We start from the raw sequence: 17,818 nt of genomic DNA, 5'->3' as shown, positions 1-17,818 counted from the left end.
GCAGGAGCTCAATGAGCCAAAGGGACTCAGTAGAGCCAAAAGAAATAATGTAAGAGCTCATGGTTCTTAGCCTCTTTGATATAGAGACAGTTATCAGCCTAGCTTCGCAGCTGTACTTAAAAGTTGTTTAAATAAACACTAAAATTAGTGAATTTAGGGGGCAAGCATTGAAATATAATTGTGACCCAAAATGAAGTTATATGCATGTACTGTGTTTGAGGCAATGTGAAAGCTTTCATGCATCTGTGAATTTCACCTGTGCTTTAAGCTTTCATGGGTCTGTGAATTACACCTCTGTTTTAACAGTAGATGTTAACCATCAGGTGGCATGCATGAAGGAATGAAAAATGGTAATGCAAATTGATATTCTCAGTAATAGGTAGGCAAGTTAATACATTAAGTTCTGTGATTTAGAAATATCTTATATTAAGTATTAAATTTAAAAGGTATTAAAATACAGCTCTTTAGTCAGGTATCATATGCAGAAAACAGCAAAAAAACCCTCCAGCATTAAAAATTCCAGTCCTGATTTTCTTTCGCTCAGAGGAAACCACTATTCTGAATCTATTTTCCTGGATGTTCTTTTCTTTTTCTCAGACTTCTCTGATTTACAATTAATGTAATAGTGCAATTTTTAGTGAGGGTGGCACTTGGTAAATAGCAGCATGTAGCAGCCTGTGAAAAACAGGCTATACATATCGCTTCATACTGGAAATAAACATGTTAATTTTGCTCTCTTCTTTAGTAGCAATTTTGACAGATTTCTGGGAGATTTCTGGGAGGCCTTCTAGTATCAGATGCAGCTCATATGATAGATAACATGATACTTTTTACTGTCTCGGTACTCTGAAAGTACAGTGAAAGCAATGGCAGAATTTCTTACTGTAAATAAGATGGAAAAAATGGCATTCAGCATATGATCATGAAATCAGTATTTGAGAATTTGTATTTTCAGCTGTGATGAAGCTACTTTCAACATTTGTTTGAGAAAATGTACTAGTTTAATATAATACAGAACTATTAATTCCATTGTATAGACAAACATGGCAAGATCTTGTTGACATTTGTTTTCTGCCCTTTTTCTTAGTTGGGAGTAGAGTGAAGCATACCTTTTATCCCATGTCATGTAAAATATTTATATGGAAGAAGAAAAAATGAGTATATGAATACAAATTTGTGGTTTACAATGTTTAAGTTTGTGATTGTGCATAATTTTATCTGTTGAAACATTTGCTGGTGAAAGTTAGACTAGAAGCAATTGAAAGATATTCCTGCTGTTTCAATATTCTTGATAATTTTCCATTTCACTGGCTCATTTATGATAGCTGGTGAGTTTGTTTGGTGGAAGAAACACAAAATAAAAATTGGACTGTCTCTGAATGTTACGTTGTGACATGTACATAAGCTTAAAAGATATTTTTGCACCTGCTTAGTAACATATTTTTGGGATTCACAGTTCACTGCAGCCTTCTGTCATTGCACCTGATTAAAATCTGTGAAGAATTACCTGCTGGCATGAGAACCTGGTGATAGAAAGTCATTTTCCTGTGTATCTGAATATTCCTTAATTTTTCTTGGTTAGCAGTTGCTGCAGTATACAGTGTGCTAGTTTAATCTCACAGTTTTTCCATGAACTGTTCAGCTATGAAGGACTTGAGATAAATGATTAAAAATTAAGAGTGCCCTGCAAGCTGGGGTAAAGAGAAATTCTTTCAGGAACACATAAATTTTTACTATTTCAAAAGACAGGCTTGGTACAGGATGCATTGGAATCTACTTACTGTTCTGTTAATACCTGCACAGAGTCTTTAATAACCAAATCTTCTACTGCAGTGTCCTTTGATTTCTTATGCAGAATTTGTCAATCCAACATATACTGCTATTGCACTGAGTATTTCAGTCTTTTTATACTAATATTATTTTTCAGCCTATGAAAGCCAATGGAATGACAAGACTATTGCTACAGAATTTACGGTATATTTTTCTCTGGAGGAGGCATTCTTTGATATTGTCAAGTACTGATTAAATAGTAGCAAGCTGCAGCACTTGGTAAAGTACAGAGGACTATCCCACGCTCACTAGAACCCGTGTTTATGTGTCTACTTGATGATCTGGACCTAAATTCTGCAGCAGAAATCTGACTGTTGGCAGACCCTGCATGGCAGATTCAGTGTAAAATACAAAACTCAGTGTTTCATGTGTTCTGTTTGAGGAGGAAATAATGCAGTCAGGGTAAGAACTGTCCAGGTATTTTGATATTCAGTGTACTGATGCTTGTTTTAAGATATGTCTGTATTTCAGGAAGCCACAGATATGACCCCATTCAAAGAGCATTTTAGGAGTTGCTGAGAAGTAATCTATTAGTTTCAGAAACAGCAAGCACAGGGGACAGCCAGAACACTTTACTCCTGGCAAAATATTTTGGGATTATTGTAGCACCTTGCCTAGATGTATCTACTACATTTAGGAAAGAGTTCTGTCACTTTACACCCTCTATCCATGTTCTTTTTAAAATTATACAAAGTAAATGACACATCGTTAGTTTAGAGACTGCTTCTGGGGGGCAGCTGTTGCCAAGTAAGCCTTGTGATCATGGTATGTCTTGTGATGTGTCAAACGAAAGGAAGATTTGTTAGTTAATGGCATTATACTTTTCCTAGGACATATGAGGGCAGTTTTATGGATTATAGAACATTGTTTTGAAACCTAATTTTAAAAGCAAAATAAAATTTTTAAGTTTTATCATAAAAGTGAGGTAAAAGTAGAGCTGGCAAGTTAGATATGATACATAATTACTATTATCTAGAACATCTTTCTCATGAAGCAGGATTCACTAAAAAAAAAGGACACTAACAGTGTGGTTTGACATACTGTGACTTGATCAAAGTTGTAGAATAAATATGGCTTAACTACTATGATTCTAAATTTGGGTGAAGTTAACAAGAATTGTCAATGCAATCTGTGGTTCCTGGCTTGAGGAATGTTTTCCTCATAACACTTTTCTTGTAAAGCTGAGTACCATTACTAGGACTGAAAATGTCTGGCAACAAAAAAACGACCTTCTCAACCTCCCCAGGATTATGTGAGTCTTAACATCCTTGGCTATCCTAGTGCTGCAGCCTTGACTGGCAGCTGGTAGAAGGGTGGGACACCCTCCCCCAAAATAGAAATTATTTTATTTTTGTCACACAATATGCATATAAACTGCAACGTGCTAGGTATAATGATTTATTCTTAAATGTGATCAAGGTCAGGCTGCTTCTTATCTTCTGTTTGATATTTTGACTTTCTTGTGGTGATAGTACACTAATGTCTGGTACTGCAGTGTAATGGGAAAGGACCTTGATCTTTCTTTTCCTTTGCTTTCTTTTTCTTTCTTGGCTGCTGTGGGTTTTTTTGAAGATACCCTTGTAAAATCGTCAAATGTCCGTTTCCCTGACATCCCTGGGTATGTGGGAAGGGCTACCAAGACTCCCTTCCTTTCTTCCCACTGCTCAGTGTGGCCAAGTATTTGCATTGTTGGAAGTGAGGTAGAGGAGAGATCAGAGAGGTTTTTTAAACTGAAGAAGTGTGTCTGAAGTTTTTTTTCTGTAAAGACTGTTACTTGTTAGTTCTAAGTGCTCCACTGCAGCTGTTCAGCCAGAGTGGTTTCTTTAAGTACTGTTCCCTTTACCTGTCATGAGGTACTGACCTCAATCCCAGTTGGCACAAGGTGGGTGCAGAAGCAGATCAACCAGTGAAAAGGGGGAATTCCTGCCCTCGGGTGGGCTGTGGCTCTCTAGGACACTTGCTGTGGCCTACTTGCCCTTGCCTGCTCTGGGGACACCACTGCTCCTGCAGCTCTCCCTAGCAGAAAGCTTTCATGAATGTGGAGGTGGCAGCATCCCTCAAGGAAGTGTTTGTGCTCACTAAACAGAGGGGAAGGAGGAAGGTAAATAATACATCTTGCTAAGGAGTCTTATGCTGAGGCCTTTTCAAGGGTTATTCTGGTGGCCAGGGAGGAGACCTGAGAGCAGGAGTTGGGTGTGAGAGGAGGGCAGAGAGGTACTGGACATGTCTGGGTAGAGCATAATGGTGTCAGGGCTGGAAGGTGGGATGCGAACAAAGGATTTGTTACGGAGGCTTCCAAATAAGCAACCCACCACCAATTTAAAAAAATAAATAGATTTATTTTTTTCATAAAACCACCAGTCAGCTCTCTGTACAGATCCAGATGTCCACAAGAGGAGAACAGAATAACTTTCTGGGGTTTAACAATAACCTAAAATACCTTACAAAGCCCCACTCCCCGGGGGTTTAACGACAACCCCAAACGAAAACTTCACTTCCTGGGGTTTAACAGGAACCCGAAATGTAAAACAAAGCCTCACACCCCAGGGGTTTAACGACAACCCCAAACGAAAACTTCACTTCGTGGGTTTAACGAGAACCCAAAACGAAAAACAAAGCTTCACAGCATAGGGGTTTAACGACAACCCCAAACGAAAACAAAACTTCACTACCTAGGGTTTAACGACAACCCAAAATGCTCTATCACTCACCTAGAAAGTGAGGGCTCTCAACCTCGAGGACCTGCTCAGGGCAGCGTCTGGACCCAAAGTACCTTGAGGAGTTTCCTTGGGCAGCGTCCTGACCCAAGGGGAGAGTCCTGACCGCAGCATACAGCTCCAGGGGACGAGCTCAAAATGGCTCCCCCAGGGGACTCCGTTTATATCCAGGCCGAATCTGACCTGTAGTCAATAGCGGCTCCCATTGGTCAAAGGTCGCAGCTACCGCGAGACCCTGAAAACAAAGACAGCCAAAAGCTGCCACGTTTCAACAGCCAGGAAGCTCTGTTTTCACTGGGCGGATGCACCTGCCACAGGATTGTAGGATGGGGAATGGAAGGCTGAAAGTAGGGAATATGATCAATGCGAAAAAGACTATAAGGGGAAGAAGAAAAGAAAGTATAAATTGTTGTGTGAGGTAGGAAGAGTGGATCATCACGGGAATGGTGGGGTTAGAAAAGTGAGGAAATAACAGAGAATACAGCTGAGAGGAATAATTTCCCAAGAGATGTCTGTAAATCCACGGGCAAATGCCATGGATTTTTTTCAGAGATGGATAGATAAGAAATTAAGAAATCAACCCATGAAAAAATGTTTCATGTTCAGGAGAGTGGTGGTCTGTACCTGGTGTTCTCCTGTATGTAGCTCTGACTTGAATCACTGGGATTAGTCAAAATCACTAATCATTGTTCTCTGAATATCTCAGTCCCCGTTTGTCCTGCTGCTTCTTTTTATGTTGTTTACTTGTTGAAGAGAACAGCAGTAAGTTTCCAATATTATGATTTTGAAACTGATGACCTTCCTGCTAAGCAGAGGAAAGATATCTCAGCTGCAGGCCACAGACAGTGTGTTGAACCAAATACCTGACCTATTCATTGCTGCCCATTTCCATGGCCCTTGAGGTAAAGCCACAAAGCAGACTTCCAGCTGGTTTATTCTATTGTGTTGGGTTTTTTTTTTAGCACTGTGTTTATGGAAGCTTTTTTTTTGAGGAAAAATTTGGATGTGCAAGTTTTCAATGCCTTCTTGGGAGGCTGTGTGGCTGGACCACTGGATAGTTCTCCTGACATGGTCTGTAGCTGCTGCTTATACTCACTCTTGATGGAAAAAAAACACCTAACCCCAAGAAGCAAAACATTTCATACTATGTATAAGTTTTTGTTTCTTTCCTCTTACAGCATGTATGTAATCTTGCACTTATTAATGGTATAATTTACCTTGAAACTGAATTTGGAATAGTCTTGCCTGGGAGAATTTAGAGTCTAAACAAATACAGCCAGAAAATGTATGGAAAAGGGACTTAAGCACAGGGGAATGACTTGACTAATAAATTATAAAAGTGTGGTAGGAGATCTGGGAACAAAGTCCACCTGCCATTTCTATCAACTTTGTGTTCTTCCCCGCCGCTGCACTGTCCCTACAGAATGTAATTATTTCCTATCTAGGCACTCTAGTTTAGATATAAAGTTTGCAGTTTAGTGTTTTAGGACTGCTGCAGTCTTTTTTTTGTACACTGATGTTTTGAGATATAGGTGTGTTGGGGCGGGTTAAGAAGAGGTAAATGTAGAATAGCAGCACTGTGTTGAGACAGTGAGGTAGACTGGATATTTGTGCCTTTTTTGAAGAGACAACCAATCTCTTTAATGGGAGGCTTAAAATCTCCTTTATGCTTGCTTATGTGGTGGAGGTGTCTAGGAACTGGGTTTTCAGTGTATGATTGCTTGGGGTTTCATAATATGATACAGCTTCAGCTGTATGATGGCCCTGTTGTGGCATTTTAAGCTGGATAGAAATTGAATGTTGGTAATAGCCCTTTTGGAGCTGTTCATGGGAAGATACCACATCTCGTCTTAACAATTACATTAATGGTCTGCTGGAAAGAATGGATCATAAATCAAAGATGCTCAGAAGAGAAGTTGTGAACAGCAGTCTGAGAGAATTTTTCAAAATGAAGTTAGTCTAAGAAGGAAGTATTCAGAAAGGTGGTAGACTTCTCATGGCGACAAGAAAGCATTGCATGGGAAATGTGTGAAGTGAAAGGGTGAATCTCATAAGTCAGAACAGCTTCAGAATGAAAGCAGGGAGAAATATTGACAGAGTATTGCATGGCTGAAACAGGTGAAGATTAGAATGAATCTTTAACCTTGCTCCACAAATAAAAAAAACACCATGGCAGGTGAGTCTTTGGGAATTAGAGAGAAAAGGTTGCATGATCGATCGGGCAGCTGCAAAATATCAGTCTGGCAGAGCGCTGAAGTGGAATGATTCAAGAAACATTCTTGAAAAAAGATTAAGGGAAAAGAAAGTGATCTAGGATTGAATGTGCAAACTCAAGCAGATGATCATATTATTGACTTAGCCTCCCTGAGTCTGCTCGCAAGATACAAGACTGAGGACTGGTGAGCTGTTCTCATGTATTCTTGCATGAAAGGGATGATGCAGGGCGGAAGGTTTCACAGTCTGAGTTGGGTTGAGAGGGTCTTGTCCATGAGAGGTGTGTTAAGAGCCTTCTTGTTGTGGAACCTGTTAGTAGGGTAGAAGGAATACACAAAAAGGAATGTGTTCAGTTTGACTCTAAGTATTGTATGACCTTGAACAAAGTATTTGTTTTAACATGTGCCTCTGTTCTCCAGCTAAGATTAATGAACTCTTTCTCAGAAGAGTGTTGTAAAACTAAAGCCCTTCAGTGATTATTTTCAGATACAGCATTTTCAGATACTGGTGAGAGTCTGGATTTATTAGCTTGGACTGAGCACCATGGGGTTATAAGATTCTTGACGTCTGTTTAGAGGAAGCTTGTTAACTGCCTGACTCAGGTTACAGATACAATCTTGTGTTTTCCTGCAGAATCTTGTGGACACCTTTTCTAGCATGCTCTCACCTCTGTCTTTACTGGTACTGTTATTCACACCAGCAAGAACAAATATAGCATAGATGTGTCCCATGCTGTAATCACACCTTTGATTGCAGAAGAGACATAGCCTGGAACTCGTGAGTGAGGGTGTAATGTAATAGAATCCTTACCAAATTCCTAAAATGAGTGGAATTACATCAGAGATAAATTTGACATACTGGGACTGTTACGAAGCTGAAATCAGCCCACCAGCTGTTTTGTGTTTAATTTGGTATTCATACTTCATTGCAGATGTTTTCCACCACTCCTCTGTCCACTGCGTCAGATGCAGAGTTAGCCATTACTAACTATGGTTACAGACAGATAAATTTATTATTAGACACTGACAGCTGAACTTGGCATTTTTTAGGATTGTAGGACCACAGAAGCTAATTGGTGAGAAATAATAAAATGAGTCATCTCAATTGGAAATATGTTCGTTTGCAGACATATTTTTCATAGAACTCAGTCAAGAGCATACTAGCACATGCGTACACAAGGCCATTGTGTGCTGAAACCAAATTTGACATGGTTTCGTGCTGACTCATTGGAATTAAGAGCCAGTAAAGGAAGCTTTGAGACTACACGTAGACAGTACATCTGTTTTCAGTGTTGTGTGCGTGCTGATATCACTAGTAAGCAGTTTATCTGAGGAGGTGGCTAGCATGTGCAATTGAAGGGTACAGACACCTACAATACCACTGCAGTGCCCAGTAGAATCAAACTCAGTAGCACATTTCTTTCTCCATGAAGCACTTTGCAGAGTGCAGAAGGCGCTCTTGTTACCTGGATGTGCTGGAGCCACTCGTCCAGATCTGTTCATTGCCTTCTGATTGTGTGCTTCGTTTCCCTCTGGTGGCTGTGGAACCCATAGACTGGAATGTGCACCCTGCTTGAGACACTGCTCAGCGTTGATGAATGAGTCCTAGATAAACTCTGCTCTGCCATACAGCATCACTCTCTTCAAGTGGTGCGTAACAAGTTTTTTGCCTTGTACATACTGATTTCTTTCTGACAGGCTCTTGTTCTTTAGTGAAGACTTTTTCTGGCAAGTGCTGAATATGAATCTACATGACTCAAATTTTTTTTATTTTTTTTTTTTTTTTCTGTCATGTGTCTTTAGTACCATGATTTTGCTGTAATCTTGCAAAATTATTTTGATGTGTAAGTTAGAGCTTTTTGGGGAAGGAGGAGAGAAGATAATATGGTTATTGTGCTAACAGCCTGTTTCGTAGTACTGTATCACGAACTACCAGTTAGGCTGGTCCTCTGGAATTCCATCTGTTCTGCATGGGGTTTTCTATCTCAAAGGATAATTCCATTGGAATAATGTTGAATTCTTATGAAATTACTCCTCCTACAGGATAAAACTAAAACATGTACAGCAGGATGTGTGCAGACTATTTAGAATCGTGTGACCAGAAAAATCATCTCTCTTCCTTCTCATCCTAAGACAAGTTCAGCTATGCATAAATCCTCCTGACAGAGGTTTTCTTGAGCAGTTTTTATAGTCTTATAACAATGAAGTTTCTAAACTGGACTGTGAAAATGCCTTGCTATCCTCAAAAAATATTTCCCCCAATGTCTTAATGTTAATTTTCTTAATGAGAAACTGTCCTCTAGTCCATGTTTTATTGACAACAATATCATATACTTGACATTGTTGTCATGTTTCCTCCCAGTCTAAGCAGACTGCATCCCAACAGTGTTTCTGGATATTTCCTGGGTTTTTTCATGGTATCATCAGTCTTGTTGCTCTCCGTCCTTTCTCTGTTTGAAACGAAGGGTCAAAATGGCCATTTCACTTCAGCTGAAGCCTTACCAGTGTTGACTGTAAAGTCAAAGGGTCACTCATCTGGTAGTCACATGCACTTCTCTCCCGATTAGCCCAGCTTTTTGGCTTCTATACAGCTGCCTGGTGTTGTTGACTCATGATTAGTATTTGATTCACTGTAACCAGCAGATCCTTCTCTACAGCATCATTGTTTTTTCGTGGCTTTTTATCCTGAGTCCCTGCCTAAGGGATGTGCAGTGCTCTAAGGTTGTTTTCAGTTACTTATAGATTGTTCTCCCTTAAGAGCATCTGAGCACTAATTCCCACCAGCCAAGGACATTATTACTATTATTATATTACTATTAACTATTACAACAGTCATCTGCTGCCAAGAAGACGGTGGAGTTGTGGGTCAAGCAGTAATCAGAAGTTTGGGTCGATTTCTTACCTCTTTTACAGGCTTCCTTTGCGTTCAGATGTCAGAAGCTCTAGACTAATCTCCCTAATAGGCTGGTATTTCAAAATAGGGTTTGGTAGTTTGTTGAAGACACTGGTTGATCAGTCAAGAATAGAATTAGCAGTTAAAGTAAGTAATGCTACACTCTGAGCATTTGTTTTATTGGTATCTCCCATAAGATTGTTGAAAAGATATCTAATCACTTTTGATCATAGTTGTTCCATGTTATATACATGGTGTTTAATAAACCATGTGTGTCAAGGCTTCTGTTTGTTGTCAGCAGGGATTTGGAGAAGGGAAAAAATACCATCTTAATTTCTTACTTGACTTCTGTATTGTTGCTTTTTACCTTCTTCCAAAGCACAGAAAGAAGCAGGCTCTGGGACGACTACTAGTAGAGCTTCCACCAGCACTGAAAGTTGTCTTATGTGATGCTTGGTGTGTGTTATTCAGATGCCTAGCATAAAAAAAAGGTCACATTTGATATTGTTTCTTTTCTTTTTTTTTTTTTTTTTTTTTTTTTGACTGGTCAGATTACTAGGGGATTGATACTATTATCCTATTAGCATATGGTTGTCAGTAATTGTGCAATCCTGTACTTGATGGCCCATAGGATTTACAAACATTTATTCTACACTTTAGCGCTTGTCCCAACAAGGCACAGGGAAGTTGAAGTAAGGTTTGGAAGTCTAAGTATTCTACAGTTTCCTTTGGCAGAAAGCAGTTTGTACAAGCTAAATTTCTATTTGTAAATCTACTTTTAAAGATGTGTGGCACCTATACTCATTGCACAGTTCAGCTGCACAGCTGAACAGTAAATGGGATGCAGTGAAGCAGAACTGTGCATATGTGGAGTTTGAGGAAGCTATTAAAGATTGAGCTATTAAAGTCTGTGCTGAGATCCTGATTTATAGCATATGGACGTTGATGGAAACATTCCAGTAACTGCAGTATTTGCCATAAAAACCAGCAGTAGAAGTGAGTTTGAATGTACAAGCATAACTTATCAGTTTTAACCTTTGAATGCTTAATTTTGCAAATGTGACATTCTCTGTTCTGTATGCAGTTTCAGAATTGGTATACGGTCATGGAACTGTAGAAACACAGAGTCAGCATTACATCTTTAAGGGAGATAATTGTGTATAACGGATCAGATTAGGAAGAGCACAGCAAATTATTTAAATTAGTAATAGTTCATGTTCTATTTTGCATTCTCTGCAAAGCAGTAAAATGTAAAGTATAAAATATAAAATCAGGGAAAATACATGAAAAATATTGCTATTTTTGTCCTGAAATGGAAGCAAAATGCACCTGCCAAGGTCATGGCATAATGAGTGGAAGCACCTTGGCCTGAAGCATATACAGTGTTTCTAAATAAATGTATTACTTGCAGTGTATTGTTACTTTATTTATCATCAACTTTTCCTGCAGAGACTTTTAGCAATACTAAAAGCTCCAATATTATGCTTTTCCTGTATGATTAAAATAAAAGACTTGGAGGTAGTAATGTCATAGAGTGTAAAACAGGGAAAGATATACACTAGGAAATTATATTTTGCATTCTTAAAGAATGCAAACAAAGAAATTATTCAATCTTGTTCTATCTTCTGATTCCCTACTAAACCAGTACCAGATATGAATTCAGAAGTTTTACAAGTATGTGTAATTATTAAGAGTTTAAGGTACTATAATATGCAGAATAAAAAAACCCCCAAACCATGAAGAATATTAAAAAAACCCCAAGCAAACCACCAGCTAGCAGATTTCCAGAAAAATGCCACAATGTAAATATTCCTCCCTCAAAATCACAGCTATGTCCATGCTGAAGAGGTGCCAACAGCTATAGCACTGCAGATGATGCCTACCTGCGGCAATTCAGCCAGCCAGTTTTAGTCCTTTAATAGAATTAACATATTGAGAAGGTTAAGGATTAGTCAAAACTGACTTTCACACAGGAGATATCAGTTTTCAGGGTTTAATAGGACAGAGTAACACTATCCATTACAAGGAAATATATATATATCTCTGTGTGTGTGTATATATATAGAGAGAGTCATAACTTGAAATTGCCGATCTTGGTAAAATGCACCTAGTCAAAACATTCATGTTGAAACATAACATGCCCACATCTTTAGATGAGAAACTAATTGTTTTCTTGACTGAGTAGTATGTATTTCATGTAATCTTAGAAGATTTGGGTGCATTTCACAGAAAAGTCAAATAATCTCTGTAGATGAAAGTAAGTGCCATTAAGGAGCTTTGAGAACTCACTGTTTTAATATTGTACAGCAAACTCATGCTCTTCCTTCATTAATCTGGTCTTCTGGAATGCAGTTCTGAGCATGCAGTTTGCCAGATTATGGCTATTGGTGGCAGCATTTTGGTTTCAGGAGTAGTTTGTAGCTGTAGAGACTGTTATGGTGCTGTTAAAGGTGGTTTTTTTGGGTTTTTTTGGGGTTTTTTTTTGTTTGGTTGGTTTTTTTTAGTTATTGGGTCCTTTGATAAATCATTCAGTTACTTGTTTAGTTTCTCTGAGTACAAAAGTTTTCAAGAAAATAATTAAATAGGCCATAATGAATAGATATAACTAAGAATCTTCTGTCTACAGCTCTTTGTTCAATAACTCTCTTTGCTTTTCAAAACTGGATGTTTAAAAAATAAATAGGGCTTTGTGACATAGATAACATCTACCTGTTATTTCAGAGTTCTTCTTGAAGAATCAGAATGATAAATGCAGCAGTGTGCTTATCAAAAGCTCATGCTGTTTGAGTCAGTGCAGGTATCTGACATAACAAAAAGCAGAATATCATTTTGCTGGAAGATATGGTATCTTTAACACTATGAACTGGCTGACACATAAGGATTTATCAGGATTAATGGATTATTCCAAGATGGTACTTGGTGATAATCTTAAAAGCACTGCATATGACTGGTTACTTTAGCCTTAGCTGCACCTTGCCTTCAGCAAGTTCATTTGCAAACTTGGGAAGGAGAATAGCTTTCTGACTCAGGTTATCAGTTCAGCAATCTGAGTACCATCTCTGCTATCCTGTAGGCATACTCTGTTCTTGTAGGTAGTCAGCATCATCTTTGCTCCTTTTTGCTTACCATTTATGGGATGGAGATAATCATACTTCCAAATTCCCAAGAGTGTTATGAAACAGATCAGAACTGAAGGATGAATGACAATGGATGGAAGTATCTAAACTAAATGGACAGCTTCTCAGGTATATCTGAGACTGTGCTCCATTGCTGTTATGGTGACTTACATTGCCTTGTGCATTTGATAATAAGCTGCAGCACTACTGTGTACACAGTATTTGTGTGGTTATTGACACCTACTTTCCTTTACTCCCTTGATACCTTTCTTCTGTATCCCAAAACTGGAAAAATAGAAGACAAAGCAGCATCTTTGAGCTTACTAATGAAGGCTGCTATGCTGATTGTGAATTGCGATGGAAATACGAAAATTTTCCAGTTTCCACAGAGGAAACTGGCAGATGTGTGTCAAAGTGATGATTATTCAGCAAAACAAGAATAATGGAAATATCTGGCAGTGAAAATGTCTGCAGGGATTTTAGGTCTTTGCTGTTGCCCTTTCTTCCAAACTGTTCTGGAGATTTTTAAGACTATGCTATGTTCTGTATGTAAGTCCATTGTGGTTGTTTTGAATATGAAGTTTAAATCAAATGATTTTGTTAGTTAAGGTAGAATACAGATACTGTTGTGTAGTTTGTTTTTTTTTTTTTTTTTAAAATCAGTTTTTAATTAGATCAAGTATATACTAAACTCATTTCGTTGAATATGACATACATGCACTATTTTTTATTAACATGTGTGTTACCTTGATGAATTACAAAGACTTACAACTGTGTTGTGCAAGACTAGATTTTCTTCTTTTGGCTATACACTTGCCAATGTATAGACAAATATTTCTACATGTCTTAAAGCACAGTTTGTCCAAGAGTTTAGATTCCAAGTGGATCAAAAACTCCTACAAGTGATTACATTTTAGCATTAAACATTTTTGCCTGAAGTTGGCTTCTTGGAATCTCTTCACTTTTCATCCTTGTTTAGTTTACTGTGATACTAAATAACATTTGACAGAGTTGTTTAAAAGACACTAATATTCTTGTCAGCACCATTGTGTTACCTCTGCCCCTGAATTTCAGTCTCCTATGAGGAAAGTTAGGAAAGAGTTGAATGGGAATGTATCTGGATACATAATGATGTATTTGCTTAACTTTTGAAGGCTACAGTTATAGCCCATTGAAATATAAATTACTTTCATCAGTTCTGACAGTGACTGACAGAAAAACATATGATCTAAAACCTCATCTGCATAAAGTATGAATGTGAAAATGCTTGGAAGGTAATAGGAGGTAGTGAATCAGTTTGAGACATCTCATAATCCAAGATTTAAGAATATCTGAAAAATATTTTTCTTTAATAGACGTTGAATATGATGCGCACTATAGCTTTCTTCATACAAGAGCAAATTGACCTTCAGTGAAGGTCTCTTTGGAGGTGGGACTTCAAATAAGGAAATTATGCATTTTTAGCTCTCCTGATACTGGAACTAGATAGCATTTGCTGATGTGAAAACAGGTTTAGAAAGATGGTGCTGGGATGCTTACCCACTGACCAGTCTTCTCTTAAGAAATGGAATGGAATTATGTAGCTTAATGTAATTCTGCAACACAATCAAATTGCGTATCTATAGGAATCTTCTGAACATGTAGTCAGTAAATGTTGGAAGACTGAATCCAGGGTAGAGTTTACATTGGATTCTTCTCTAATGATGTGCATAGAAGTGCAAAGTAACTTAGAGCTGGATTTATATAACACATAATTACCTGTAATCACCTTTCACTTTATCTAACAATGGCATCACATCTTTCTTAAACTTCCATGCAATTTTATCAACCCCACCTTGACTAGAGTGAGAAGTTCCACGACACTATGACTCTGCGGCCTGAATTAAGAGAACATTTATTGTATCCATCTACACTCAAAACAAAGTAAGCATAGCAAAACAGAGTTGCTTTGGTGTTTTAATTGGCATGTCCTGCCAACCCAGGAATTAACTTTTGAAAAGGGCATCGAGGGTGATTGATTTTCATTAATTAATAAGCATTTTTAAAGAAATCAGTCTTATTTTCTGAGCTATGTATTTAACAAAATAAGCAAGCCATGTACTCTGTACACCATACAGCAAAAGAAGAGAAAATGTTTGCAGAATGAATTGAGAAAGTTTGTGTGTCAGGAAATTTAGCAGTTGCTATATTTCTGTTCTTAATCCTCCATCAGTCAGCATCTACATTATACGTGTATGCTTGATAATTGTGCATAATTGGTTTGCAGGGAAGGATGATGCATTAGATTATTAACTAAAACTAAGTATGTCAGGGACCTGCCCCAAACCAGCTTACATTTTTGCTGCTGTCAGCATAGAGTCATTTTTGTAGATGGGCTATGTAAAACATTTTTCAGACTTTCTCTAAAAGCACAGCATACAATCGTAGGGAATGAGGCACTACAAAATTAAATTGGTGGTTCATATCAGTAGAAAGTAGTCTTACAATGTTGTCTGCATCTGGCTATGGAGGTATGATGTTAACGTCTTCTCTAGTGGCCCTTTTGGAGACAACACTAGCACAATGCATGATGGTGACAGGGTTACTGGAGTTTCCATTCTGCTGGTGTGGTTATTTAGGAAGAAGGGCTAGGAAGAGAAAGAGGAAGGAGAATATGTTTATATAGCTGCAATCTAACACCACTATTTTTAAACTGAAAATAAACTTTTATTTGAATCAAATGGAATTAAGTTTAGGAAATACTAATTTTGTGCTTTAAAAACCAAAATCAAACAAACAGCATGCCCCCAGACCTCCACAAAAAAAAAATGTTCTGGGTTTTAATAGATGCTACTTACAAAGAGTACACAGCAAAACTGTTGGGTCAGTAATTTGATCTTCTAGATCCTTGATTTTGGCCTTTAGGGATTTTTCTTTATTAATTACAATTGTACATTGTGAACTGCACATATAACATATATTTTCTGGATTTAATGTCTGACTGGTAGCTGTTACTACTTTTTGCCTCCACAGTTGACTGTGGATCATAACCAATATGCAGCTTGGGCACTGTTGCTGTTATACAAGAAACAATGGTTTACCTGCACTTAGGGCTAGGGTTTGCTACATGGGGACAATTAAAAAAAGGTAACATGAATACATTTTTTAAGTGTTTGATTAAACTCTGTTTAATTTCCTGTTCTCACCTTAATTTAGTTTAGTTTAATTACTAGAGTGAAGTAAATTAAACCAAATAAAAGGCCAGTTTAATTCAGGATGGGTGTTTACAAGTGGCTTCAAATTACTCTGTTCAATTTAAATTCAGGCATTTATTTAATTTGATTAACTTTTCTGAATGTCCCTATGTAAAAAGCTGCCTGTAACAACTTTTTTTTGGTAAACATGCCTGCATTTTTGTGGTCTCATCCTGTTCTGCTTCCAGTTGCATGCTTCATCCTTTAGTTTTTATTGTTGTATTGCATTTTACTTACAGTGTTAAATATGACCTCTTCATAATTGTTCATGTGAAGTTTATTATTGGAAACTCTAATTTTGCTTCATAAATGAATGGGCAGAATGCACAGGGTGATACTATTTTTCTCTATTCTTAATCAGAAAATCTTTGCTGTAAAACAGACTCATCACAGCAAAGTTTTCTTTCTTTTTAACTTAAACCATATTTCTGAAAAGGGATTATCTCACTCATGGTTATGTTACTTTGAAGAACTGGCATTTAAATAAGGGTCTGCTTCTATTCTTTCAGGTTTGTTGACAAGATATCCTTTGACTATATGACTACAAGGATTTAGTCCCATAACATTTGTATTTCATACATACTGACTTTTGTACAAGGATAGGCAAACAGGAAAAGCACATATGTAGTTATTATAATTATTTTAATTGATTTGCCCACATTCACAACTGTGAGAATAAAAATTATGCTGAGATTTGATTCTGCTTGAGTTCAGGGATAACCGTTTCTGAGTTAAGCAATGATTTTGTAAATGTTTCCCCAGACCTTGTTGGGTCAGAAGCATAACCACTGTTCTGTCTTTGTTTTTTGATAGGACGATGAAGTGGTTCTGCAGTGCACGGCAACTGTTCACAAGGAGCAACAGAAATTGTGTCTTGCTGCAGAAGGATTTGGCAACAGGCTTTGTTTTTTGGAATCCACATCAAATTCTAAGGTACTGCTGAGTGTTTTAAGTGTCATGTATGAAGTAAGGATATAGTTATAATACTGCTTGCTTTGATGTACTATGCACAAATCTGTCTAGGAGAATGAACAAATCAAATGTATCAATAATATAAGAAATATTTAATCCCCCTTCGAAGTTTAATTCTTCCTTTGTCATGGCCCTTTGGCTGGACTCTAATGCCATGCTTTCTGTTTTGGGCTCACTTTAAAACTAGTTAGCTGCAGAAGTTCACCTCACTAATATGCTTGTTATTTCGGTTGTCCAAACTCAGTTGTAGTAAGCCACAGTGCAATTGTTGTGTACTGCAATTCAAAGACACACTTGATTACTCTGATTTTAAGTCCCTGGGAAAGAGAGCGATTATTCTATTTGTGATAAGTTTTTATTCTGACATTTACGTTGAGATGATTATTACTTAAATCTCTCTAATTTCCTAACTAGGCAGAGTAATAGTGCAAGTATCAAAATTATCTCATCTGATCAGTTTGTTATCTAAGCCTACTATAACTCTGCTATATATGCAGTAGATACAGTAGTTTGAAAAATTAACTTTGCTATTTGTTGCAAAGGAGGGGTTTTGTTTCACAATCACATATGCCCAAATAAATGTTTTTTAGACAGAAGTGTGCCCTCTGAGGGCAGAATTGTGACTAAAGTACATTTAGTGAACATTTTATTTATACAAAGGGAAGAACGTTGCTCAACATATTTGTTTTTTCTTCAGATAAAATATAAATCTTTGATGAGAAAATAAAATAAAGGTGAAGCATCTGGAAAGACATCTAGAAAGATTTAGAACAAAAAATGATGTTTCTTTATCTTGCCAACTTCCATAACATCACTTTGATTCTCTCTGATACATTGCAGAGTA

The 17,818-nt window shown here is 37.5% G+C and overlaps 1 protein-coding gene across 14 annotated transcripts in view; it reads left to right on the top strand.

Moving 5' to 3' along the window:
• The window catches only part of RYR2 (ryanodine receptor 2), a 441,630-nt gene that overhangs the window by 96,936 nt on the left and 326,876 nt on the right, over window positions 1-17,818 (top strand). For all 14 annotated transcript variants that reach the window (XM_074818391.1, XM_074818396.1, XM_074818388.1 and 11 more), the window contains one exon: window positions 16,816-16,935. In XM_074818391.1, coding sequence (XP_074674492.1) covers window positions 16,816-16,935 — 120 coding nt within the window. The remainder of the gene's footprint in view (window positions 1-16,815; window positions 16,936-17,818) is intronic.

The sequence above is a fragment of the Strix aluco genome, chromosome 3, assembly GCF_031877795.1.
Source record: "Strix aluco isolate bStrAlu1 chromosome 3, bStrAlu1.hap1, whole genome shotgun sequence".
Taxonomy (NCBI): domain Eukaryota; kingdom Metazoa; phylum Chordata; class Aves; order Strigiformes; family Strigidae; genus Strix; species Strix aluco.
The sequence above is the reverse complement of the archived record's forward strand: the minus strand, read 5'-3'. Positions and strand labels throughout refer to the sequence as shown.